Raw genomic sequence first — 26,590 nt, forward strand, 5'->3', positions numbered from 1 at the left:
GCCTATGCTATAGAGAAGAATCTCTATCGATTGTCTGATCAGTGGGTCTCCATGAATCAATAAGCCTCTAAATGGAGCTCAAGGTGGTGGTAGTGGTGGGCGTGGTGGCCAATTTTAAAATTTTTTTCATTTTTTATGTTTCATTCTATTTGTGTTTTGTCTTACACATGGATCAAGTTCACTTCGTCATCCTCGAGGGATTGATCTCTACTGGGGTGCGAGGGTGAATAGTTTTCCAAGGGTTCGGATTCGGATACATCTCCCGCTTGCATCTCCTCGGCTGCTGCTGCTTTTGCCAAATTTTGGTTGTCCTTTGCAAAAAACTCCTTTAAGCTGTTTGGAATAACCACCTCCGTGTCATCGGCAAGCGAGTCCTCGCTGGCAAAAACGATGAGAAAGGGTCTATTGGGAAAAGAAGATTGCCTTTTAATGTACAGCTGAACGTCTTCAAAGTTTAAATACTCACTTGTATAATCGATGGCACGAGGATCCACCAGCGACTCCCCCGACGAAAACAATACCCATTGCTCGTTTTCCGGTGCCTCGTTGTCTGATGCTCTTGCTCTGTACAAGTACTCAGTATCTGAGAAAATGGCTCCCACGAGAACATACCTTGGTGGTGTATCGTCAAATGCCTCAGAAGCTTTGATCTGGTTCAAAACATTTTCATGCTTCAATGAGTCAAAGTTTGAGAAATCCGTGTTGAGACTCCTGACTTTTTCATTTGATCGAATCGACTCTGCTTTGACGGTTTCCAAAAGTTTCGAAATGTCGGCAAAACTCTCTGACTCGCCAATTCTGTCCAAGTACTCTCGAGTGGCCTCTAGCACGCTGCGGACTTTTTTCCCTTCAAAAGAGTTTAAGGACATGATTCGTGACGTTAAAGCCGAACGGGCTTTGGTTATCGCTAGCTTCTTATCTTTCATTTCCTGAATGATGGGTTGATAAGCAGAAGAATAGATTGATGGGTAGAAATACTCTTCAACAGTGAGCTCTCTCGACTGGCCGCCTCGTTCCTCGGCGCTGAACTGGATGGCTATGACTGGGGAAACGGTGTCCAACGTGTACAATTGATCGGACCAAAGTAGGTTGTTCAATGTATCCACAACGGTTTCGCCCCTGTTGACGTGCTCAACGTCAAATACTTTAAAGTCGTTAACGGAGCCATCTTCAAATGTTATTTGGCATGAAAACAGATTGCTCAAGTCTTTGTCCAAGACATCCTTCGCCGCGCTCACCAACTGCTTATCGATATGCTTTAGCGCGTCTTCCCAGTCTTCCAACTCGATGCTTTGAATGCAGCAAGAGAGTCCATCTGCGCTTATACGGGCCCGGTCACTGAGTGCTGTTAGAAAGCCAAGCACCCGCTGAAGCTCAACAAGGAAATCGCGCGAGCCTGATCCTCCATCTTGGGCGGCGCCGTCTTTCATCAGATCACTGCAGAACCAACGATCCGAATAGACCTGATCGAGGTCTTTGCTCATGACCGCTTGTGCTATGGAGTTGATCTGCCCAATTATTATGTAGAAGGCTACGATAAACCCAGGTATTGTTGACTTTCGCGTCGGTACCACTGCGGGTGGAACACCTTGCTGCCTCGTGCTCGCAGTCTCCAACTCAAACAAGGATTCGTCGCGCCCGTTGCTGGCCTCTGAATCGGCACCCCAATCGCCATATCTCGAGGCAGGGTTGACGTCATCATTTTGTGTCAACAGTGGTATCTGCGGAATATCCAGCGGGTTTGAGATCTGGACCGTGTCTTCCATGTATCCCTCGTCAAATATCTCCTGCTGGTTGGGGTGCCGTTGCTCTGCCTCGCCAAACAAGTAGCCAATGGCTTCCTCTAGGTTATTGTTTGACTGTTTCAAAGCAGTTTCCGCTTGTTCCTGGGTGAATCCCATTTCCTGAAGTTGCAGTATGTTGCTGTACATGTTGCTCTTTTTCTTTTTTTTTTTTTTTATGATGCCCAATGGTTTGTTCAGTTTATGTAAAGGATTGTAGTTGGTCAATGAATAGGGGTTTCTTAATTTGGATGAAAAGTGTGGTGGTATCTATGATTTTCTATGGGCTTTTCTGTTAATTGCAGGGGGGGTTTTCTGAGTTTCTAATCTAGTGTTACCAAATTACCGATTTTGGGTCTCGCGAGATTATACACCACACACACATCTACATCACCAGACCTACAAAGTTTGCTATAAACTTTCAAGTGTTCTTTCTTCTTCGATAAAATCATCTCAGTCTCGTTGAAAAGTTTTCTGATCTGTGGGATGTCCAATTACATCTGTAGTATCGTGCTGCGAATCTTTGTTCATGTGATATCAAACTTTCAAGTATTCTTTCTTCTTCGATAAAAACATCTCCGGCTCGCTGAAAAGTCTTCTGATCTGTGGGGTATCCAATTACATCTATATTGTCGTGCTGCGAATCTTTGTTCATGTGGTATCATTCACGGGAATTTACAATTCTTAAAACTGGTTGTCCAAGCTAAAGGAATGATTCATATGAATCTTTAGCGGCGATCTTCCAGTTGAGAAATGGCTAGAGACACGGAGCAGAAGCAAGGGAGGGTCAAAACTTCTCTCTGGTGGCCGCCTTGCTCCAAAAAATAACACTGTCTTTGAAATTTCCAAATTCCAAAGGTTTACTTTCTTGATGATTGAGCAAAACTCGCGAATGAAAAAGTGTGTATAGATCGATGCCGTTGGCTGCAAATTTAGTTGCCCCAAGCCCCTTGCAAATCATAAAACTACTCTCTTTTTGGCCACACGTTAACCATGAGCATTCCCCTCTCCAACAGAAAGTCTAGTCTCTAGACTTGTGAATCAGAAAATGATCAGTCACACAATCCATGTTGAAGAAAACAAGGAGTCATACTCATACACACACACACACAACGTTCGCGATAGTTTGGTTTTTTTTTCCAAAGGAAAAGAAGAAAAAAAAAAAAGGTGGAAGAGATGATAACGGCAGAGGTATTCTGGAAAACACTTTTGACCGTTGATGCAAATTTTGAGGAGGTTTGTTTCAGCAGCAGTTTCCACCAATAGCAGATTCCGTCGACCTTTGCCACTTGCAATTTCCTTAACAACAACAGCAACGAGAAGAATACGAAGAAGAATGAGTGTCAGCGCAATCACGGGCGAGTTGAGCAAGTTGGGATTGACCCAACCTGAAGCAGTTAAGCAGTCACTTCCAGACTACAACATTGTCGATGTTTTCAAAAACTTTATCGCCGACGAGTTTAGTCGAATAACCAAAGTTGACAAATCTGTGGTTTTCGACGCCTTGGACACTCCGAAAGTCTTGGACCAAGGCGATCTTATCGTTGCGTTGCCTAGATTGAGATTAAAGGGCATCAATCCCAATGACAAGGCAAAAGAATGGTCTGAACAGTTCCAAAAGGGCAAGTTTGTGAGCGAGGTCAAGCCTCAAGGTGTCTTTATTCAGTTTTTCTTCAACAAGTCTGTTCTTTTCGATTTAGTGGTCAATGACGTGTTGAAGAGAAAGACAGAGTACGGCTACCTTCCCTTGGGAGTTGGCAAAAAGGTTATTGTCGAGTTTTCGTCCCCCAACATCGCCAAACCGTTCCACGCGGGTCACTTGAGATCCACCATCATTGGTGGATTCATCTCGAACTTGTATGAGAAATTGGGCTGGGATGTGATTAGAATCAACTACTTGGGAGACTGGGGAAAACAGTTTGGTTTATTGGCCGTTGGATTTGAAAAATATGGATCAGAGGAGAAATTGGCGCAGGATCCTATTAACCACTTGTTTGAAGTTTACGTCAAGGTCAATAACGACGTCAGGAACGAGACTAATGAAGCCACGGGGGAAAGCCAAGAAGGGGTTGATGCCTCTGAACAGGACGAAAAAAAGATTCAATCCTCGACAAACGAACAGGCTAAACAATTTTTCAGAAGAATGGAAGATGGAGACGAGGCAGCTTTGAAGATCTGGAGCAGATTCAGGGACTTGTCAATTGAAAAATATATTGACACTTATGCCCGTTTGAACATCCGATACGACAACTACTCGGGCGAATCTCAAGTTCCCCAAGAGTTGATGAAGAATGCTACCAAGCAGTTTGAAGAAAAGGGTCTTGTTCACATTGATAGAGGGGCAAAGCTCATTGACTTGACCAAGTTCAACAAGAAGTTGGGTAAAACGTTGGTGGAAAAGTCCGATGGAACGTCGCTTTACTTGACCCGTGATGTCGGAGAAGCCGTTAGGCGTTATGAAACTTACAAATTCGACAAAATGATCTACGTGGTTGCTTCGCAACAGGACTTGCACTGTGCCCAGTTTTTTGAAATTCTTAAGCAGATGGGATTCGACTGGGCCAAGAATTTGGAGCACGTCAATTTCGGAATGGTCCAAGGTATGTCCACCAGGAAAGGTAATGTAGTGTTCTTGGACAACATTCTTCAAGAAACAAAGGAGAAAATGCACGAAGTGATGAAGAAGAATTCGGAAAAGTATGCTCAAATCGAGGACCCCGACAAGATTGCCGATTTAGTCGGTATTTCTGCAGTCATGATCCAAGATTTCCAATCAAAGCGTATCCTCAACTACGAGTTCAAATGGGACAGAATGACGTCATTTGAAGGTGACACGGGTCCATACTTGCAGTATGCACATTCGCGATTATGCTCGGTGCAGAGGAAATCAGACATCTCCGACGAGGAGATGGAAAACGCCAACTTTGACTTGTTGACAGAGCCATGCGCCGCCTCGTTGGTTAGAACCTTGGTGCAGTACCCAGACGTCATCAAGAGAGCTTCCAATAACAACGAACCTTCAACAGTGGTGACATATCTCTTCAGCTTGTGCCACATTGTTTCCCAGTGCTATGATATCCTTTGGGTTGCAGGTCAAGAAAGAGACGTGGCTGCAGCCAGACTTGCCTTGTATCGCGCAACTAGACAAGTCATTTACAATGGTATGACCTTGTTGAACTTGACTCCTGTTGAAAGAATGTAAAATTGTTGTTACTGTAGTATAGACGATGGGGGAAAAATATACATGCATACATATAAACACATTCAAGATCTTCTTGCCATAAATTGGCGAACTTCGGAGCCGAATCTTAAAATGGCTGCAAACTGGAATCTCAACCAATCAGAAGCGTCAAATTTGAACCATTACTAATCGCAGGTGAGTGCAGAGGAAGACGGGGAGGGGAGGAGAGCACAACTGGTAGCGTAACACCGCAACCACACTTTTAGTTGTTTTTTTTCTTTTGCTGAACTCTCCGGTGCATCCCTTCTCCAGCGCAATCCACACTAAAAGAGAGAGACCCCTGGTGTGAAAGTTTCCCGGCTACTTTCCTTTCCACTTCAATTCCTTTTCCTTTCCGTTCCTTTCCCTGAGTAACGCCAGTAACGTCGAGCTTTTGAAACCATTTCGCAATGTTCAGATCAACAGGAGTCTCATTAGTCAGAGCAGCAAGGTCAATTGCCAGAAACAACACCGCTGCTTCAGTCGGTTCAGTTCGGACAAAGTACTCGTTACCCACGTTGGACTATGAGTTGGATGCGTTGGAACCTTACATCAGCGGTCAAATCAACGATCTTCACTACAACGTATGTCATCAAAATCAAGGGAACAGCTGGGATCAATTGGAGCTAGTAACGTATTTAAAGACTGATTACTAACACTCAAAATAGAAACACCACAAGACTTATGTTGATAACTTGAACAAGGCAATTGAGTCGGCAGTTGAGGCTAAATCGAGAGGCGAGGTCAAGAAGTTGATTGCCTTGCAAAAAGCTCTCAACTTTAACGGTGGTGGTTACGTCAACCACTGTTTGTGGTGGAAAAACTTGGCTCCACAGAGTGCCGGTGGCGGTCAAAAGCCAAGCGAAGACTCGGCTTTGGGCAAGCAAATTGCAAAGCAGTACGGCTCAGTTGACAAGTTGATTGAGATCACCAACGCCAAGTTGGCCGGTATCCAGGGCTCAGGATGGGCTTTCATTGTCAAGAACAAGGAAAACGGTGGCGAGATTGACGTCATCACAACTGCCAACCAGGACACGGTTACCGATCCAAGCTTGGTCCCATTGATTGCCATTGACGCTTGGGAGCACGCATACTACTTGCAATACCAAAATGTCAAGGCTGACTATTTCAAAGCTCTTTGGAATGTCATCAACTGGAAAGAAGCTGAAAGAAGATTTGAATTTTGAGGTCGAATGAAGGAGCTTTGTTCGTTTATCATCTCGTCATGAAAGAAAAAGAAAAAACAAAAAAACGAAAGAAAGAAAGAAAGAAGATTGGGAAGATGAGCTTTTTGAAGGTATTTATGTCCGAAAATAATAGAGAGACCTGGTTGTTTTCTTGTTTTCTTTTCAACTACCGCGTTCTCTGACTTTTTTCTTCATGGCTACAGGAAGAGCAAGTTGCAGAACGCCAAAGACAATCTGTAGTGCTTGTCTAGAAGTCTCGATGTTCTTGTACTTCTTGCCCTCGCAATCGCCGCGTCACTGGCTGGCGTTCACGTAAATCATGTTTGATTCTCCTACTATTCCTCAGACCACCCTTAAACTGCAAAAAGAAACAGCAGAATAGCAGGTTTTTCGAAGAAGGATGGTCAGAATTGATCATAGACCAAAAGTACGGGCTGGTGATAGAAACGCTGTATTTTCCTTTATTTTTTTTTTTTTTTTTTGGCTTTTATAGACAAGGCATTTCCTCTCCCATTGATAGCAAATTGTGCTTTGCCCACGGTGGAGACGCCGAAAGAGACCAAGTCTGTGCCAAATTTGGTTTTTCTTGCTCATTAGCAGTCTCTGGTCTCAATTTGTCTCTCTGTATGCTGCGTGCGGGGAGATAAAGGCGATACTGGCTACAGTTCCATGAAGGAAAAAGCCTGGTGAAAAGGGGTAAACCCACCAGTCGTCGTCGTCGTTGTGCTTCGAATTCTGCACTCGAGTCAGCCAGAATGCACTCGGCGTCTTTTTTTCATGCAAGAGTGGGCTGGATTCGCAAGTCGAAACGATGCCTGAAAGTGGATGACGCAGGATGGTCAAAAGCGCAAAAGGGAAAGTCATCATTCCTACATATCTACAACGCGGAACACACACACCCCATGAAATGCAACGACGTGTCAGAAATCGATGGTTTTGAGGCGAGCAGAAATTGGCCAAGCCAAAAAAGAAAATGTCAAAGGTTGGATGAGCTAAGAAGGGGAAAGGGTCAAAAACAAAGAGGCGAGGAACAAACAACTCGTTTATCTTTTTTTTTTTTCACGTTCAGATGTTGTACGTGGTAATCTTTTATGCAAAGGGTATGTGTTATGCAGCCACATAACTTGAGGTAAGTAAGGCTTCTTGATTTTAATTTTTTTTTTTTAATCTGCGTATGTCCACCCCTCGTAATTGCAGTTGCCACGGGGTAAAACGAGGTACTCATCGGGGCGGTTGCGTGCAGTTCTGTTGGGATTCTAGAAGATTGGAAAGTCTCCCTGCAAGAAACCTCCTCCCTCTTGGCCATTTTTGGCTTTACAACGACGAAGAAAAGAACAATAAAGTGCAGGAAGAAGCTGGAGTAAGTGGGTGTGTGTTTGTTTTCACGGGAGGTGGATTCGACAGCACCTCACAATTCGTGTCGCGGAATTTGAATCCTTGGTCCAGGAGTCCAACGAGGCCTAACCATATCATCAAGAGTGGAGACAGAGCGTAGAAACAAATGTAATCACGACTGTAAACGTGTAGAAGCAGAGATATCTACCGCGCACGCATTGTTTCTCGACCGCAAGTTCCGGCTGCAAAAAAGTTTTATCCCCCTGTTTTTAAAATTATGATTAAAACTTGCTCAACTTATTTCTTACCAAAGAGGGTTATGCATGCACAACCACAATGTCTATTCTTTGAAATAATACAAGAGGAAAAAGAAGCTGGGGGGTTTTTTTTTTCTCAGTTTCAAGAATTGATATTTACCAACGGAATTGTAAGGGAATGCAAATGTAATGCCCTATTATCTCCTTCCCACTCCTCCTCCCATCGTACCATTGCTTCCGTGGTTGTTGTTATTGTTGCTGGTGCATGGTAAAGTCCACTGTTATTCTTGTTTTTTTTGTTTTTGTTTTTGTTTTTGTTTTTTACATCATCAAGGCAGGGCAGGAACGGAGTGTGTCTAGTTGAACTGTAAATGAGCATCAGCTTGAGGGATTTCAGTGTAATAACTTTGTAAAGCCCTGGTCAAAGCCGGCACGAGTTTATCCCACCTCAAGATTCGCACTTCTCGGTCAAAACCTCCTGGTTTCCTGTACCCTATTATTCTTTTCGCCAACTCCATTCTAAAGTCTTGATTCGTCATTGACACGTTGTGGTTGCCACTGAATGGCGATGATGATGAGGATGAGGATGTCGTGGCCGCGGCCGCGGCCGCGGTTGCATTGGATGATGAAGCTGAAGATCCCGTTGTTGATCTTATCGATGCATCTTGTAAAGCTCCTGAATCGTGCATTTTCGAACCGATTGACTTCTTTGACCAGAATGGTACAAGGTTGGATCTAACACGTCCGCGCTCTCTTCTCTTTTCAGCGGCGTCTCTATATTCAGTCCCAATGAGCAACTCAACAATCTCCACCACCTCAATCGAGGTGATGAAATACTGGTAATTTGAGCCAGTGGCTGGATCAGTTTTAGTGTAGTGGTGGGGCAATTTTGATCCCAGTACAAAATTGCTGTTGATGCTGTTGATGCTGTTGCTGCTACTGTTGTATTCATCATCTGATGATTGTGTGTCATAGTCGTCGTTCAACATAACGTCGCATTCCACGCAGCTGACTTCGACAACATCAACATTAGGAGGTGCAGGTTGACTCATCGAGCCCTTCTCGTCAGTAGTGTCAACGATGCTAAAATTTGCAGTTATATGGGGCCCGTTTTGTCTTCTTTCGATTCGGATGATTCTCCGTCTATCGGCTCTCTCCAGTAGCGTCCAGGGCAGGAAACAAATGTCTTCTATTGATGCACCAATAAGACGCAACTTGGTTGGCAAGTACAACGAAGTGCTATTAAGGGCTTCCCTGGGGGCCCGAGTTGACGAGCCACCGGCAGAAACCCCTCGAATGACACGATACCTTTGTTTAACAGGGTCTGAATTCGCGGAGAAGGCGGTTGTTTTGCCAACAGTGTTATTTTCAAGCTGTGGTGGTGGCGAAGAAGTAGGAGGCTTAGATACTATGCGTTTGGATTTTTTGGCGGTGGAAGCTAGGGCTTTGTTGTTGCCATCACGAGACGTTGGCTGCGGTGTTGGGCGCAGCAGCAGGATCGACGACGAAGGGAATGAGGGGTGCAATTGCGTGGCATGCGTGGAGTTGTATGAAAGTTGATCGAATGTAGATGTGGCTGAATTTGCAGATGACAAATTCGATGCTGAGGCTGCAAATGAGTTTTGAATGGGGTCAAGGTACAATGACTGAGTCATGGGGATTGTGTGTGGGTAAAAGTTGTTTTGAAAAGAGAAGGGATTGCTGTAGGTGTGGTTGAGGCGACTTTCAAAGCCCGATGCTGCAAATGGTGAGTTGAGATCAGTGCTAGGCACTCCTCCATGTATATTCAGATACGCTGTGCGCTGTGCCATTTCGACCACGTTGTTGTTGGTGTTGTATGTAAAGCTGGTCATATCCTCCTTATCATTGCTGTTGTTGTTGATGTTGTAATTCATGTAGCCATAGCCATAGGAGTATAACGATGAAGCAGATGAATATGGATGGCCTTCTGACAAATTATTATTATACCCAATATGCGGTTGCTGCTCTTGTTCAAGATTGGAATCATTCGTGCCACCATAGTAGTCAATGCTAGTGGTATTATTAGTATTATCAGTAGCATTGGTGGCAGTGGTTGAGTCATTTTCAAAGTCATGTGTTGACGCCCTTGTTGTCGAGTAGCTGGCCAAGTTGACGTTAGCAGACAGGGCGTACAAGCTGGACGAACCACTAGGGTGGTGGATTTGCGGGGTGTTCCAATGAGAATCACCAGCAGCAGTATCTGCAATTGATGCAGGCGTGACTTCTTTTCTTTGATCTTTGTCAAACAAGTCCAAGTTGGCTAATCCAAACCCTCCATACAAAGAGTTTGATTCAATACCAAGTTGTTCATCCACCGAGTAGCTGCCTGCCGTACCAGTGGTAATATTAGTGACACCATTAGTAGTAGTAGTAGTAGTAGTAGCAGTAGCATTTGCAACTGCAGCAAGATTTAAAGGGGTCATATGGTTGTAGTTACTATTGTGCTGTGGTTGTTGGCCAAAATCGCTGGACTCAAACATGTCAAAACGATTCACTGGAAATGAATTTGGAGAAGAAACTGTGGTGATGAACATGAGCGAATAATCAGTTTAATATGTCTCCCGTTTCGCTTTGCTAAAAACAATGTGTATGCACTAGTATGAGGAGGTGATGTGTACGTCTATATACTCAGCGTATTGTGCGCGTAGCCTCTCCCTGGCCTGTAAGTATGAAATTGATATATCTCAACCGTCAAGTAGAAACAAGCAAATAAGAACAAGAAAAAAAAAATGAATTGGCTGTTGAAAGGCTGCTGGATCTGACAAATTGAGATCCTCGGATTTTTTGCTCTGACAAAGGAGCTTCGAGATCGGGAATGTTTGAAGTTTTATATTGAAAGAGTAAGGGGGCATTAAAAAAAAAAAAAAACCGAAGAAGAAACGAACTTGTACCAGTATGTCAGGCAATACTACCTTGAAGACAACCCTGTTACTGTATAGTAGTAATTGTAGCATTCACCATATATAGCTAGCTCACTTGATTACTAAACCAACAATCTGGGCCAAAAACAAATGGTGGGAGAGGCCCTGATCCACTAACATTTTTGTTCTCTTTGACAGAAAAAAAAACAAAAAGAAAAAATAGAACAAACTAAATCCTCTTCAAAACCTTCTCTTCTGCCTGCATTGCTTAGTTAGATTGTTCTTTTATAATTGTTCTACAGGCAGCTGAACAGGAAAATACAAATTTAGATTTTCTCTTGCAAGGCATATTCTTTTTCGTTTTTGGTTTGCAATCTATTATAGCATTTTTTGCAGCAATTAATTTTAAATTAATCAGATTGCAAAAATTCCTTTGTACACAAAAGCTATAAGGTTAAGTAGTCGAGAATATTATAATTCATGCAACGCTCGGAAAAATAACAGCTTAACCCTTCCCTGGTGAATCATTACGTAATTGGCAACAAGTGCAAAAAAACTGCTAAAGGCATATCGGCTTTAAAATCGTGGTGGTGACCGGCATTATCAAGTCCACTCTTGTGGTTGGCTAGCAATCAAATATAGAAAAGGTTTGTTTACAAGAATCGTAGTGGGTTGCGCCTTCTCTCTTTTTATTTTTTCTTTGTTTGGCTGAGGTGTACATATATATGCTTTTTTTTTTGCCCTGCGGTGGTGCATTGCGCATGTCAGAGGTGGATGAAGAGATTGTGGGAAAATTTGTATTTGCAGCTCCACATTTGGGGAGCTGGCGGAGCCTACTTTGCTGCCTTGCAGAATAAATTGGGTCGTGATTGATTGGCAATTCCTTGTAAAAAAAATATAAAAAAGAAAAAGAACTCAAGAGATAAGAAGATCCCTTGCTTGGATTTTATCGTGGGGTCTGCTCGAACGTATTGAGAAAGAGAAAGTCGTATCTGGTGGCTGTAAATTAGACTTTTGTCAGGTGGGAGTTGAGCTTGGTCAAATCCACCTTGAGATACTGGCCCATGGCATTGGCAAGAAACAAAAGAAAATCCTGTTTCTAGGAGCTGCTGCATTACCGATTGCTTCCCATTTTGATCGTACGCGACTTCAACCAAAAATGAACAAGACCATTTTGGAAAAATAAAAAACCCTGCTATGAACTTCTGTCTTGTTTGGGATGCAAGTACGCCTTTTGCTAGCACCAGATGAAAGTCTTTGTTTGTTGAGAAGCGAGTTCCCACGGATGAAACCTCAGCAGGACATAAATTCTTGCTTTGCCGAAGTAATCAACTGGGCAGCTTCCTCATCTGAGACAACAAAATTACAAAATTAAATAAACAAAAATTAAACACCAACGACGATAGCGTACAAATGTTACTGACGCACGCCTATCTCCACAAGTTGTCCAAGTAATAGAAGGACAGCCATACCCACCGCGTCACTTTTTTACTCATCCGTTTGCACAATTCTCAAATTGAGGGCGTCTCTCTGCGTTTTTTATACTATCTCACAAATTATTGGAGTGTGCGGACGCAAGAATAATGGCTTACAGCCGCAGCAGCCACAGCGGCAGCATGGTTATCAATAACACGAACTCCAAGAAGTAAGATGCAGATTCTCTTATCCGAGCTTCAAGGACGTTGACCTCACTCTATGTCCTTCTTCACCATCATCATCATCTGTATATTTCACTCCCCCATTTTCCCCTTGCCCACTACGCCCCCTCCCCCTTCCCCCTGTCCTGTGATAATCTGTTATCTTTTTATCTCCTTTGCCTCGTCTTCGATAACAACGCCGAAGGTAGGGTCTACCCTCGCATATTTAATTCTCCGCTGATAAGTCTAGAAAAGCAGGTGAAATGCGTTTTTCATGAATTGGGCCCGTCACAACTAATCCACGCCGATAGTTTCCTGAAGTAGTTATGGAATGGCACTTTAACCATTGCTTTCTTGCTTAGCAACTCAAATAGATGAAAAAAAGAAAAACTTGAATAGAGGGCGGATAAAGGAGCAAACGTCTGATGATTGAGTTGACAACTGACTTTTGTTTTCTTTTAATTTTTTTTTTTTTACGTTTGCCAATTACATCAAGTGGCAACTTATCCTACGGTATATACACCTCTGTTGGAAGATGCAATTCGAAAGTAGAAAAACTTGATAGCAAAAGTTAGTTGATGGAGGAGATAAATTATTGGGCGCCTACCCGCATGCTCTCTTCAATGGAACCATGTAGCACCGCCGGTTTCATCGGGATGCCACGCAATAACAAGAATTTGATAGGTGGTGGGGTTCTTCGCAACAGTTGACAGGCCACAGAGAGAACAGGGGTAATTTTCTCCTCCTCCTCCATGCTAATTTAGTAAGTAAAGTTTGCGCCAGAAATATTCTCCACTGAACTTCTTTTTTATTGTTGTCATATTCGCAATTTTTTGTTCTTTTTTTATTGCAATAAACGAAGCGATCCCAGTCTTTGATTGTGAGAGAGGTGAGGGGAAAATACCCCAGATAAGATTTATCTCCAGGATCAACCTAGTTAATCAGATGAATGCAAGATTTGATTCATCTCCACCCTTACTAACTTGTCTATCACGTTCACATTCACGCTTGGGTTTGTGCATTATGCAGTTGTGCTGTATTTTTTTGGGGGTGTCTCGCGTCAAGTCTCTCCCGAAATGTGACCAAACCGGGAGAGACACAACAGCGGGTTAAGGTACGTACTCGCTTCAAAAACACTACTCTTTGCCGTTGGCTCAATTGTTCAACAAACTGTGTGAAAGTTATCCTAGTTGTCTAGACCGACGAGCCATTTCTTTCTCTCTCTTTTGTGTGGGGACCAAGATAGTAACAAACGCGGCATGTCCCCGGATAAATAATTTACCAGAAAGGAGTTTGACGGTGGCTTAAACATTCGATGATCGCAAAGAAATAAAAGAAAAGACAAGTTTATCTTCTGGCTGCCTGTACTCATGTCCTCCACTCCCCCCTCACTTCCCCCTTTTCCTTCCCTGCAACTTCAGGCTGCTCACTTTGAAAACAACTATGTTACTTGCAAAAACAGATGCCGTGAGGGGTACGAACTAGTTTGATCCAGAGAAAAAGGTTGAGCGGACACGGTTGTTCCCGATTGTTAACGGCACCAAAAACAAACAAAAAAAAGGAAGACAAAAATAAATGCTTCACAAACACCAAAAACTTTACGTCAACTGCAAGTGAAGGTTTTACTTAAAAACAACAAGAAAAAAAAGGTGTGGATAAATTAATGCGTTACGTACCAGCCCGAGACAGGACTAATACACGTTGGAAAAAAGGATTTAAAAAAAAAGCAGTGCAACGTAGATTTAAAGCCTAAACGATCTTTCTTTTTTCTTCTTTTTTTTTTTTTTAAAGGGTCATTATCCAACATTAACTCCGTTTCACTTCAACTCCCCCCCCCCCCCCCGCATCGCCTCGAAAAGTGGAATTAACGATGGAAAAAAAAGGCTGTTCATAGTTACAATAATTAGTCAAGATGTGCTCGTGTGTGGCCGATATCAATCCAATCGATTGGCTTCAATTACTGCTGCTGCTTGTTTTTATTGTCATGTGCAATGACAGTAAACATTCACATGACTGTATCTTCTTCCCTCCATTTCCCTCTTGTACCACTCGTCCAAATTAACTGTATCTATAGTTCGTCTCACTCGCAGTACATTTTTTGCATTTGCAAATCGGAGAAATGGGCGGTGTCGACCTACCGCTGCAACCCACGTGTGTCTTGCTTTGTGACGGCGTTTATGGATTGTCGAGATATCATCTGGTGCAAAAAGGGGTTCGGTAAGCAACAAGATTGACGTCATTGACAGCCTATTTTTAGGCGTCTGCTGTTGTCAATACTTTAATTTTTTTTTTTTTTTTTGCTGCAACGGTTACGTCCGGTTGTGGTGATGGGTTTGAGTATTTTTGGGTCTGACTCTTTCTCATATTCTTCCGTGATGGATGACGAGAACAGTTGGCAAGGCTTTGCTGAAAAAAAATAAGAAAACCAGAATCGGTCTGGTATTTTAACCGGGCGTTATTTGGGTTTTGAGGCACAGGAATTATGTTTGCGCTTTTTGTTTTTTTGTGCAATGCAACTCCTCTTAATTTATTTTTTTTAAGGGTCCCCGCTTGTGCTTTAAAACTTGGAGGTTCCGGCGGAATGACTTTGGCACATGCGACATTCCTTTCAACTTACAAACTTGAAATGAAGAACTACAAAAAAAGGGGATTAACAGATTTGTTTGGGGGTTTGAATCTATGTTGGCAGTGATTGTATTCTATGTAGAAATTACTGCAGATCTTTACAATCTCGAGGAAGTTTAGATCAAACTTGACTAAAAGCGCTTTGGTTGGAGTATAGCCGATTTCCAAAACTTTCAGCACCATTTGAGTCGAAATTAGTTGTAATGAGTGTTGCGACTTGTTCACGAGGGTTGCAATTAAGACGACTCTCACCTAAAGTAGATGAACAGTTGACGCTAGGGCTTTATTTTCAATTTCGCTTATTGTTTTTGTATTTTTTATTTTCAATTTTCTTGACTTTACCAATGATGTCTGGAACAAGTTGCTGCCTTTGGCATCATGTCAAGCAAGGCATAGTCGTAATCCAGCATGCATAAAGAACTGAAACTCTCAACGCCGATTTTAACTCCGATCACATTATACATGCTGGAATTTTGCTAGTTGTCAAGAGAAACAAATGGAGTCCCTTCTTTGCTCATATAAGACAGCTCCAATTATAAACATTCCAAATTTTATTGTTGTCGGCAGCACTTTGTTAGCTTGATGACGTCTTCAAAAAAAATGTTCATAATCCAACTTCGAGGTCCCGATGGGACAGAGTAATGTATGGTCGAGCTGACCATATGTGTAGTGGGGGAGGGGCGAAAGGCACTTGGCTGGGACTTAGCTTGTAACTACTCGTCGAAATAAACACTTTCTGTATTTATGCACGTTTTGCCAGCATTGATAGAATGAAAGAGTGTCCCCTTTTGAACAACTCGAGCCTTGTCGATTGCTGAGTCTGTCTTTTTACTTCGCAAGGCTGACCTTACAAGAAAGCACTGCGGGATTATTTAAATATGGAGACCCCGCAGCCTACTTCATTGGCATCAGTTAGGGCTAGACTCGCGACATCCGGCACGAATAAGGAGGAACTTTATTACCCCCTCCCCGTTCGGGTGCTTGAAAAAAAAAGAAGCATTAAGAAATAAGAATACAATGTCTTTGTTTATCTCGTTCTTTTGCAGGAGTCATACTAACTCATTCAATCATGAAATATGCCACTCCAGAAATGTCTCGAAATTCCGTTCTGCACGAGAGTCACATTTCAGATCCTGGTTGACTCTGCCAACAAACCATAGCGGTTAAAAAGGAAAAAGAAAATAACCTTTTATCAGCTTCTTTTTTAATTTTTTTTCATTTCTCAAGGAAGGTCCAACGTGGTCCACAACCTTTAAAAAAAATGCGCGTCCAGCTCTACTGCGGCAAACCTAGTCTGCGTGTCTTTTAATCGACCCCTTTTTCGAATCTCCAGGTGGTTGATAAAAAAAATTGTGAATAGGATTGGCCTATCGGTAGAATTTTGACTTGATGAGTTATTATTTAAACCTCAGGAACGTGGCTAGAATCTTGGATATAGAGAATGCCAACTGAGACCGTCCATTGCTTTTGACGTATACTGCTTCATTTTTTTGTTCTCTTTGGTAAAGTTGATCTCAATGTTGGTTGGAAGTCCCCCTTCATCGCTTCAAGTTTCCTCATATGCGAGAGAAGGTTAATTACCATCCAAACAGTCTTTTCGGCTATGATAAGTTTAAATCAATCGAAGGAGAGTTGAACAATCAAACAACTAATGACTGCGGTTATGAACAATTCTTTATGCACATGACAGTTACGTAAACCACCACACTTTTAACCCAGAACAAAGACGCAACCAGTGCATTTTGCCTATTGATGAAGTTTTATATATTCGATTTGTTCCGCAATGAAGTAGAGTTTGCCGCGTTCATGCACGGTTTTTTGGCATTTACATCAAATGGTTCATAACTCTCAAAGTTTATTACAACCTTTTACATCAGGCTCCACTTTCGATCCAGTCTAATAATATAATTCAAAAGGCATTTTGACGCTGTCCATTTTTTTTTTTTACGAGAATTTTTGTTTTACAGTTACTTGCTTTGCGTAGCCAACAAACACGGAATTGCGTTATATATTATTCCATGAAATGTGTGCTTTTGCTTTATCATGGAGGGAAGGGGTGATGAATATTATTTGGACTTTCACCAACTGTTGAATATTCATCCGGTTCGGTCAGCATGGAGACTCTGACGTTGAACTAGTTTTACAGACACGACAACGTGGTGGTACTATTCCACGCGGTAGTACCTGACCCAGATAATATACTTGCCTTTTGATATGTGGCTTACTTGAAGTTTAACATTTAACGTTTAACGTTAAGCGTTTGCAATAAAATGTGTAGGGCATTTTTATCAACCTTATTGAACGCGTCTTTGCAAAACTCTATAAAGCTCAGACAAGGTTCCAGTTTGAGCTTTATTCCCGCCTGGACGCGTTATGGGTTTCAGCTGTCGAGCAAGATCATGGGCTTTTTAGGGGTGAATTCTAAAGTGATCATAATAGAAACAGCAATTTATCATCCAAAATATTTATGTTAATGATTTTTTTTTTGCTAGCTTTTTTACGGCTAACCTGCTCAGTCCAGAGCAGAGTTGGAGAGGAAGTTGCAAGCTGCCATCACCGGGATTTGCCGAGCCAACAAAATGAGAACCAAAATCGCAGTTGTGCAAATTGATCTTATATGAACCACTGATGCCTGATGGTGCTCAGTCTCATAACTAGCGTATATTGCACGGTTTAAAACATCACTAGGGCCGCTGTGCGGGCGTCTCGTGAGGAAAACAAAATCAGCATCCTAAGCATCGGATTCGCCCCTCCACCCCTGCGAGCAAATTTGCTCAACTGCTCAATTGACAATGATTCTCCTCTTGTTGTGGCTCTCGATGTTCATCTGGCGTCAACAATTTTGCTGTTGTTGAAAAAAAACACACTATTTTTCCGTCATGAATGTGTGGGACTTTGGCTCGCAGTGAGGCATTCATTGAATATTTCGAATGCACACTACGGGGCTCAAAGTTGGACACAAACTATTTGAATCCGCCGTAGATTCCACGACTCTTTGCAAAAAAAAGTTTGAGACTCCCAGTGTAGGGAGTATTGGAGAGTTGCAAAAAAAGCACGGATGATGTTCCTAACAAAAAGAAAGTCAGCTAAACTAAATTATATAAAATAGTACAACGGAGCAGCTATTTATAAAGGATAAATTCTGTATCAGAAAGATCTTATGTTATAAAAACTTGATGAAACATTTTTTTTTTCGTTTTTCTTTGTTTTTTTTTTTGGTTCTTGTTCTTTAGACAGTTGGCTTTGATGACTTCTTGTCGTATTTTGGATAGTATTTTTCAAACAAGAAACCGTCCAACAAGACCAAACCAGTGATGATTGAGGCGTGAAGACCAACGACATAGTTGTTGTCCGACTTGATTCTGTGTCTTTCCAAGTAGACCAAGTAAGCGGCAGCTGCACCACCAGCGGTAACAAAGAGTTGGGTAATGACCACCGGGTTTTGCAATTCGACACCAGCTCTAGATAAGGCCTGGCCAGATGTTTCTTGCAATGCTTGAGCATTCTTTTGTACAACTGTTCCAACTCTCTTGGAAAAGGATTGTATATCAGCCCACAATTGGGAGAGGAAGGTCTTGCCCTCTTTTTCAAACTCATCGAAATCCTTCTTGGCAGCTTCATAAGCTTCGTGGCCCTTTTCAGCAGCAGCATCGTAGATTTGTTGACCTCTTTCGCTAGCAGCCTCGTACAATTCCTGGCCCAGTTTCTTCAAGTTTTCAGCGTCAAATTCGCCCCTGGCTTTCAACTCGTCAACGGTTTGTTTACCTTGTTTCTTCAAGTCTTCGGCTTTGGCTTTACCTTGCTCCTTAGCATCTTCAACATCAGCAGCTGCCTTCTTGTGGATGTTCTCAGCATCCTTTTTAAGATCCTTCTTGATCTGCTCGTTGGATGGAGCGTTGTGGTTGTGAGTGTGGCTGGCCATGTTTCGTTGTTGTTATTCACTGTAGACTGATGGTTAATATCGGGGTCTAAGTTTAATGTGTATCAAGGGGGGGTGGGGCAGAAGAAAGGGAGGTTCCGGGTTATCAAAAGAAATTAATTGTAATATATCTAGAAGATTCCTGTTTGGTTCAATTCAATTCAATTCAATTCAATTCAATTCAGTGCTTGAAATGGAAAAGAACTAGTAGTAATTTGAAAGAAAACAAGGAGGAATTGGATCGAGTTGCAAGTTGAATTACCGTTGCTAAATCTCAATGGTCAATTTTTTTTAATTCCAACTTCAATTTCAAAAATCCTTTATCAATTGAGAGAGAGAGAAAGAAAACAGGTTGTCTATACATTTTTATATTTAGTGGAATCTAGAGGAAAGTAGCAATCAAAGCAAATTAACTTAAACAAGCTTAACCTTTGCCATTGTAGTAGAAGCACCTACTACGTACAACCCACACACAGACACACTCTCTCTGTCTCTTTCTCCTGCTCGCACGGAGTAAAACCATGTCGTCAGAGGACCATAAGTAGCAACTCTCTAACGGACCATTTTACTTTTTTATTTGTATATAGTAGGTGTCTCCCGAAAGTCAGTGGCAAAATGGGCCGTGATCCTTGCCATGCGAGCCAGATTGGGCGCTGTATTCTAGGAGGAATCCGGGGTTATCAAATTCAAGCGAGGGATATTTTTTATGTGACCAGAAGCTAAAAGTCGCCATCACCAATAACAAGATCGTCAATTACGGCTACAACAACTACAACAACTACAATAGTACTTCGACTCTACTGCTAGTGAATCTCAACTGACTGAAACCGGTCGTCTGGGGCATTTTGCTGTTTACTACGATAGAGAGACCCCCTCAGACCAAGGGTCGCTGTTACAGGATAAGAATAAATCCACTACCTTCCAGAAACCGAGTTCAGACAGAAAAAAAAACCCCCGATTTTCGGTTGCTATCTATTATTATTGTCGTTGTTGTTATTGTTGTATATTATCATGAGACGGAGAAGCTGTGAATTCTGCTCGTCTGACTATTATGTTTTTTCAAAATTATTGTTGCTCCGGCCTGGTTCTATTTCATTTTCCATCTCTCAATTGCATCTTGTCTCCCGCGCTGCTTGCGGTTTTTATCCCGGCTATCGAGCAAAACGTCACTTGATAGAATATGAGAACACTCGGTGGCGCAGAAAATACATCTCTATATGATGTATATGATGTATGTGTGTCGCGAATGGGAGAGATAAGCGCGACATCGACACACACTATACCACAAACCCTCCGCATTAGCTTCCCCAAGTTTATTTGTAGCTTTCCTTTATAAACATACGCCATAGTGTGCCACTTGATCATCATCGTCATATCCGGGGATCAAGACACCCAACTGCTCATACAGTTCAGAGCTGTCTGCGCTCTGGTCAACTTTGCACATGTATAGTCACACCAGCCCGTACCCTAACCCTGTTCACGTGACTGGCACGTGAAAAATCGTGTGTGGTGCGCACAAACTGTAGCTTGATCTTTTTTTTTTTCTCTTTCTGTTTTCCCTCTACTCTCTGTCCCATACAATTTTCAAAACTTTCCGCCAAACACGCCCCTACGAAACCTCGATTACCTTCTTGACCCCCATCAAACTTTGTCGATTGAAAACCAACACCCCGGCTTTCCACGTAACATTCCGGCTTAGTTAGACAACTACAGAAAATAAAAAAGTAAAACAAAAAATGTCTGAAGCTCCAAAACCAAGACAATTCGGTGACAGAAAACCAAGGAAAGGTGGTCCAAGAAGAGGTAGAAGAGATGGTGAAGAAAAAGGCTGGACTCCAGTCACCAAATTAGGTAGATTGGTGAAGGCCGGAAAGATCACCTCGGTTGAAGAGATCTACTTGCACTCTTTGCCAGTCAAGGAATTCCAAATCATTGACTTGTTGTTGCCTGAATTGAAGGATGAAGTCATGAAGATTAGATCGGTTCAAAAGCAAACTAGAGCTGGTCAAAGAACTAGAATGAAGGCTGTTGTCGTTATTGGTGACCACAACGGTCACGTTGGTTTGGGTATCAAGACCGCTAAGGAAGTTGCCTCTGCCATCAAGGCCGCTATCGTCATTGCCAAGTTGTCCATCATCCCAATTAGAAGAGGTTACTGGGGTTCCAACTTGGGTCAACCTCACTCTTTGCCATGTAAGGTCACTGGTAAGTGTGGTTCCGTCACCGTTAGATTGATCCCTGCTCCAAGAGGTAAAGGTATCGTTGCTTCACCAGCTGTCAAGACCTTGTTGCAATTGGCTGGTGTTGAAGATGTTTATACCACTTCTTCTGGTTCTACTAGAACTACTGAAAACACCTTGAAAGCTGCTTTCGTTGCCATTGGTAACACTTATGGTTTCTTGACTCCTAACTTGTGGAAGGAGACTCCATTGATTGCTTCTCCATTGGAAGTTTACGCTGAAGAAGCTTCTGCTGGTAAAAAGAGATACTAAATTTGTTATCTGAATAGGTGTATCTAGATAATCTCGATGTAATAATGATGATTTTTTTTTAATTAATTTTTAATTAAGAAACAAACAATAAAAAGGCAGCTGCACATCTTTCTGGTGTAGCTGCTGAATTCTGTAGTATTAGATGAGGGGGGGAAACAAAAAACTATTTAGGTATAACACAACATATAACTTTCAACTTCGGGGGGGTTAGCTTCAGGGGGTTAGCGCGGATTTTATTGTTGAACAATTTGTTCTACAACTTGATCATCGCCAACGGCAAATTGGCGATTGGTAACTGTAGCTTGGTTAGAAGGTCCGCTTGTCCAAGTACTCGATTGTATTTGTCTCTCTGGTGGATGTTGGAATAGACAAAATTGAGCAGTGCAATTGACTCCAAAGCGACACTCTTCATTGATAGGGTGGGCAAAAGTGCAATCGGGTCTGGTGCAAAGTGCCCCGTTTCTGCATTGCACTGCGGATGTAGCATGTCGTCTGGGGCATCTAGCGTTTGTACATTGCATTCCAAATTTGCACTGCTCCAAGGCCAAAGACGCGGCCGAGGGGATGTTTTTAGCTTCAACATTTGGTGACCGAGGATGCGACTTGTCACACGTTTCATCAACGCAATCTTTACCAGCCGAGCACCACTCCAAAGTACGTATTCTAGCCTGAGGGTTTGCAGGGGTTGGGTGCGCATACGGACAGTTGTCCTTGGCGCACGTAGGACCAAACTTGCATGCCCCCTGCTGTACGGCCAAATAGTTGAGTTTGTTCTTTTCGTATTCCTTTTGTCGTTCTTGCAATTTTTTCATCAACTCATCATCCTCACCGGGGTGTAAATATTTGCATGTTCCAGGAGGATTGTTGCAATTGGGAAAGGCAAAGCACTCCTTGGTCGGATGGTAGTTTTCGCATTCTCTATTCTTGCAGTTGGGGGCATCGGGGCATCTTCCAGTGCGCTTTGCGGCAACAATTCTCGAGACGCCAGAATCCTGTTGTCCGCCCTTGACAAAGTTTTCCAACCGCTGCGTGATTTGAGGAGCTCTAGGGGCATGGTTTCGATCTGAGGTTCTCGTCTTTGAAATTCCAGCCAGTGCTCGTGGCGGTGCGTGGCCACTGCTAGGCCCGCTGGGACGGGAAGAAGCACCAGAAGAAGATGAGAAAGACGATGATGAGAAAGACGACGACGAATGTGGTGGTAGTTTCGACACGCGGTTGTCTATCGAGCGTCCCGCCGACGCCGACATGGAAGATCGAGCTGTAGTGGATGCACGACTAGGACCCGTGGCCGAGTCTCCAAATCTTTTTCTTCTCAACGAAAGTTTTTCTTCGTCGGTTAATTGTTTTGGTGCAGTAGGAGCATAGCTACTCCTGTCATTAACGACCGTAGTCGAGTTTGGTGCAGCAGCACCACCAGCACCAACAGTAGTATTAGATGATGAATCTCGATGAAATGCATCACTCACCGTGTCTCTACCGGTACCCTCCATCTCCAGTCTCGCCTGTGGAAACGCCGATGCTGGAGCTGCTGCTGCTGCTGCTGCTGCTGGCGGATTTCGCTGATTCAGAATCTTGTCAATCTCGACATATATCTCGTTGATGAAATGCAGATCAATCGGTATCCCTGCGATTTCTTGCACTTCTTGCACAATGTCTTCGTGCTTCTTGCCCTCGGTGATGCAGTAGATCAAGTACTCGGCAATATCCGCTGCTTCCCCCTCTGGTTTCCCATATAGTCTGTTAATCTCTTTGATTAGGTTGAACCTAAGCTCAGCATCTACCTCCGGGCTAAGTTCGATCTTCATCGTGTATCTTCCGATGGCGTTGTGTGGGTGGGTGTTGGTGGTAGGTATATATATACTTGTACAATTTTTTTCTCTTTTCTTCCGCAGTGTTTAAAAGAAAATCCAGGAAAATGAAAAGACAGTGATCATGAGCAAACATATGGATGCTTACACCCTCAAGCTTCACCAACTACAAACACACACACACTGCGTTTGACAAAGATTTACATTCAGACATTTCCTTCTGTCGGGGGTGTCGTTTTCTATATATTCTCAGCGATAGTTTTACTTAAACAAGCCTAAACTTGTCCTCCGATATCTCACCGAGCAACTCTTTAATCAGGATCAATATGGTATCCAAAGAAGCCGAGACGTTTGAAGCAACCAAGATGTACGAGTACAACAAAATGAAATCGTCGTTGTGCAAATTCAACCCTTCGTCCAGCTGTTGCCGCACCTCGCTGAGCTTATACAACATCCTATCCTTGGCATGCTCTATCGAGGCAAACTTCTTTGGCAAGGAAAACCCAAGCTTCATTGCGCTGGCAATCATGTAAAATACCAAAAAGATTCTCTGCTCCACCTCGCTTCTCTCAACTTCGATATACTTTAGAACGTACTCTTCTTTTGAAGTGAGCAATGGGTTGACTTTGATCAACAAGTCCAAGTTTTGAAACGCATCAATGATGGCAGAGGACTCTTTGATGAGCTGGGAATACGTTTGCGTAGGGAACTTGCCCTTGAAGCGAAACTCAACCGGTGCCTGCTTCAACAACGTTTCACACTCGGACAAGATATTGTTTGTTCCCTCTTCGGCCTTGAAGCCAACCAATGTCATCGTGGTGGGATCGTACTCCAACGGATCACTATTCCAAATGACCCCCAATCTCAACCAGAGCACAGAGAGGCCATTTTTCAACCTCGAGCGTGCACTATTTGGCAAAAAGCAAGTTGCCATGGTCAAGGCCCAGATTATCCCGATGGAGACGGCTGCAAATCTGTGGAACGCAATCTCGCCAATGATGGGCTCATCGCCGCCTTCCATATCGTCTTCTGCATCTTTTTGCAACATGCTGTATGAATAGAGCATGGTCAAGTTATAGGTCAAAAGAATAAACCTTCCAAAGGCATTATCCAGCTTCCAAAACAAAATGATGTAGAATGATGGTATTGCAATCAAGAAACCGGTCAAGGAAAGGAAATACGCATTGGCGTTAAAGATGTTCCACGAGGTATAAGCGACAAATGCACCAAGGAATGTCCCCAAGAGTCTCCATTTGACCGTCATGGTTGTGCCGCCGAGGGACTTGTTCATCATGATACAGTAAACCGTCAACGCCCATTCCAATCTCCATTTTTCAAAAATTGGCCCCGTTTTGTGGATAAAGGCAAACACCGACAATACAGCAGCGCCAAGCCCTACTCGGATACCAAACTGCACATCGGTTCGTTTCAAGTATTTGGTGAATTTCCATAACCCATAGCTCACTTTTTCCCATGTTGAGCCAAAGACGGGCTTGGGTTTTGGCAAATTGTACTGGTCTCGAAGATCGTCCAAGGCTGCATGGAGACTAGTATCGTGGATATAGTCCTTTTCGAGCTTGTAGCGCGACCGGCGCAACCACGGCCATGACCTGGGCTTTTTAGGGCTAGTTTCGTGAGTCTCGTCCAACTCGACGCATTTGAGCAACTCGGTTGCAAATTGATTGAGCAAAATGGCAAAGTTCCCACAACACGCAGCTACTTCCTCTTGCTCGGCTCTAAATTGATAATTGGAGCTTTTCGTAAATGATTCCTGGCTGTAGATTTGCTCAAATGACATGTTTTGGCGGTTTTCATACATGAGGATGGCTCTTTGCAAGGCCACTTTGAGTGTTTGCGAGTCGGTCATCAACTCCTTCCCGTGTCGATTCGAAGGAACACCAGTCAAGACATCCTTCATTGTGAAAACCAATGATTTTATCGACGGCGACAAGTGGTAGACAAATAGGTCAAAAAGCTCTAGCGATGTAGCCACGTCGACTTCTTCTTCTTCTTCTTGTGCTTCTTCTTCTCCGTTTTCCATGGCTCGAGTTTGGCCTGAGTAGCCAACTCCTGCAAGTGATGGCGGCGTGCCAACCAACTCATCAGTGGTGAAGCTTTTCAAGGTGCTTGCAGAGCTCTTGTTTGTGTCGGAACCTTTGGAGCCCTTGCGCCCATTGTTGAGCAAACTCCATTGCATTCGAGTAGCAGACGTCAAAGCTTGTAAATGTCGCGCCAAGGAGATGGTGAGTGCAACCAACGACTTGTAATACTGCCACTCTTCTTCTTCCCCCCACAATCTAAGCTCGTATTTCGCCTCTTCAAGATTTTGCTGCATCGTGGTGACATTCTTGCGAAGAATGTCGATTAATTGCGAGTCCCTTTTGGTCAATTGCTCACCAGCGACAAATCTTCTCGTCAACGTAAGCAACACTAGCGAATAGTTTTGGTACGATTGGCTCAATGAATCCTGCAAGAGTTTTGTAGCGCTGCTGGGCCAAATGAGATAACAGCAGGAAAACGAAATCAACGAGCCCGTGGCAACTACTTGGAAAATTCCCTCGATTCTGCCAATTGGAATATTACCAGCATTCATGCTCCCTTCTTTCACAATACACGCCACGATCGAGATGCACGCCAACGAACACGCCGTGTTGAACGTCTGCTTATTGACTTTTTGTTTCATAAACGAAACTACACCCAACGCAACCGAGCTCACCAATAAATCGATAAAATGGCTCACATCATCCTTACCGTGGGTGAAAAAAGTCGACGAGATAAATCGGCAGCCAAACGAAACGGCAAAACTGAACAAGAGCGAAATAACAACAAAGATCATCGTCTGGTTCATCGAGCCTTTGGTGCGCGCTGGGTGGAAATAGACCGCGACTGTTGCTATAATGTGCTTTGAGTCGGTGGAGCCCAAGAAATCGTCAAAGGGAGTATAGAACACACCAAGCGAGGCAATGAAATAAGCTATGGCGCATTTCAGCACGCTTCGAAACACCTCGTTGTGGTATACTTGCTTTATTGGAGCCCATAGTCGTGCCCAGGTCCTTGGTTGTTGGTAAACGATATCCGCCTCGAGCGGCTGTTCCAAATCTTGCGGTAGTTGAAATGTAAATGATCGATGTACTCTTTCTCCCGTGTTGGCTAGTATGACTGAGTTTCGTTTGTTGATGTAGCTCCGAGGAAGGGTGTGGCTGTAATGGATTGGACGATTTGACGTGGCACCACCACTACCATTATTGCAATTATCATTATCGTTATCGTTATCGTTATCATCTGGGATTGTCAGTGAGGACACATGTTTTCTTGGACTGTTGTTGTGGTCAAGTTCGTAGCTGCCGCTAGCTAGTAGTTTGGACCTGTCATTTGATTCAGGGTATCCTAAACTATAGTCACTCATCACAAGTAATGTTGAGCTTTCACTACAGCACTTGCAAGCTT

At 43.2% G+C, this 26,590-nt stretch overlaps 8 protein-coding genes across 8 annotated transcripts; 3 read left to right on the top strand and 5 right to left on the bottom strand. All coding sequences in view use genetic code 12, as the record gives it.

Moving 5' to 3' along the window:
• Positions 1 to 161: 161 nt before the first annotated feature.
• Positions 162 to 1,931, bottom strand: LODBEIA_P29850 (uncharacterized protein; the record flags this gene model as incomplete). The annotated part of the gene is made up of 1 exon (XM_066973044.1): positions 162 to 1,931. The coding sequence occupies one exon, from the start codon at positions 1,929 to 1,931 to the stop codon at positions 162 to 164; it is 1,770 nt and encodes a 589-aa protein (XP_066829923.1).
• Positions 1,932 to 3,117: 1,186 nt separating this feature from the next.
• Positions 3,118 to 4,983, top strand: LODBEIA_P29860 (uncharacterized protein; the record flags this gene model as incomplete). The annotated part of the gene is made up of 1 exon (XM_066973045.1): positions 3,118 to 4,983. The coding sequence occupies one exon, from the start codon at positions 3,118 to 3,120 to the stop codon at positions 4,981 to 4,983; it is 1,866 nt and encodes a 621-aa protein (XP_066829924.1).
• Positions 4,984 to 5,411: 428 nt separating this feature from the next.
• Positions 5,412 to 6,188, top strand: LODBEIA_P29870 (uncharacterized protein; the record flags this gene model as incomplete). The annotated part of the gene is made up of 2 exons (XM_066973046.1): positions 5,412 to 5,585; positions 5,670 to 6,188. 2 exons carry the CDS (start codon positions 5,412 to 5,414, stop codon positions 6,186 to 6,188), a joined length of 693 nt encoding a protein of 230 aa, XP_066829925.1.
• Positions 6,189 to 8,136: 1,948 nt separating this feature from the next.
• Positions 8,137 to 10,335, bottom strand: LODBEIA_P29880 (uncharacterized protein; the record flags this gene model as incomplete). Its single annotated transcript, XM_066973047.1, has 1 exon — positions 8,137 to 10,335. One exon carries the CDS (start codon positions 10,333 to 10,335, stop codon positions 8,137 to 8,139), a length of 2,199 nt encoding a protein of 732 aa, XP_066829926.1.
• Positions 10,336 to 18,153: 7,818 nt separating this feature from the next.
• Positions 18,154 to 18,846, bottom strand: LODBEIA_P29890 (uncharacterized protein; the record flags this gene model as incomplete). The annotated part of the gene is made up of 1 exon (XM_066973048.1): positions 18,154 to 18,846. The coding sequence occupies one exon, from the start codon at positions 18,844 to 18,846 to the stop codon at positions 18,154 to 18,156; it is 693 nt and encodes a 230-aa protein (XP_066829927.1).
• A 1,733-nt stretch (positions 18,847 to 20,579) lies between these two features.
• LODBEIA_P29900 (40S ribosomal protein uS5) lies at positions 20,580 to 21,335 on the top strand (the record flags this gene model as incomplete). The annotated part of the gene is made up of 1 exon (XM_066973050.1): positions 20,580 to 21,335. One exon carries the CDS (start codon positions 20,580 to 20,582, stop codon positions 21,333 to 21,335), a length of 756 nt encoding a protein of 251 aa, XP_066829928.1.
• Positions 21,336 to 21,568: 233 nt separating this feature from the next.
• LODBEIA_P29910 (uncharacterized protein) lies at positions 21,569 to 23,140 on the bottom strand (the record flags this gene model as incomplete). The annotated part of the gene is made up of 1 exon (XM_066973051.1): positions 21,569 to 23,140. The coding sequence occupies one exon, from the start codon at positions 23,138 to 23,140 to the stop codon at positions 21,569 to 21,571; it is 1,572 nt and encodes a 523-aa protein (XP_066829929.1).
• Positions 23,141 to 23,408: 268 nt separating this feature from the next.
• Positions 23,409 to 26,549, bottom strand: LODBEIA_P29920 (uncharacterized protein; the record flags this gene model as incomplete). The annotated part of the gene is made up of 1 exon (XM_066973052.1): positions 23,409 to 26,549. The coding sequence occupies one exon, from the start codon at positions 26,547 to 26,549 to the stop codon at positions 23,409 to 23,411; it is 3,141 nt and encodes a 1,046-aa protein (XP_066829930.1).
• Between the last annotated feature and the right edge of the window lie 41 nt (positions 26,550 to 26,590).

This window comes from Lodderomyces beijingensis (assembly GCF_963989305.1).
Source record: "Lodderomyces beijingensis strain CBS 14171 genome assembly, chromosome: 3".
NCBI classification, from domain to species: domain Eukaryota; kingdom Fungi; phylum Ascomycota; class Pichiomycetes; order Serinales; family Debaryomycetaceae; genus Lodderomyces; species Lodderomyces beijingensis.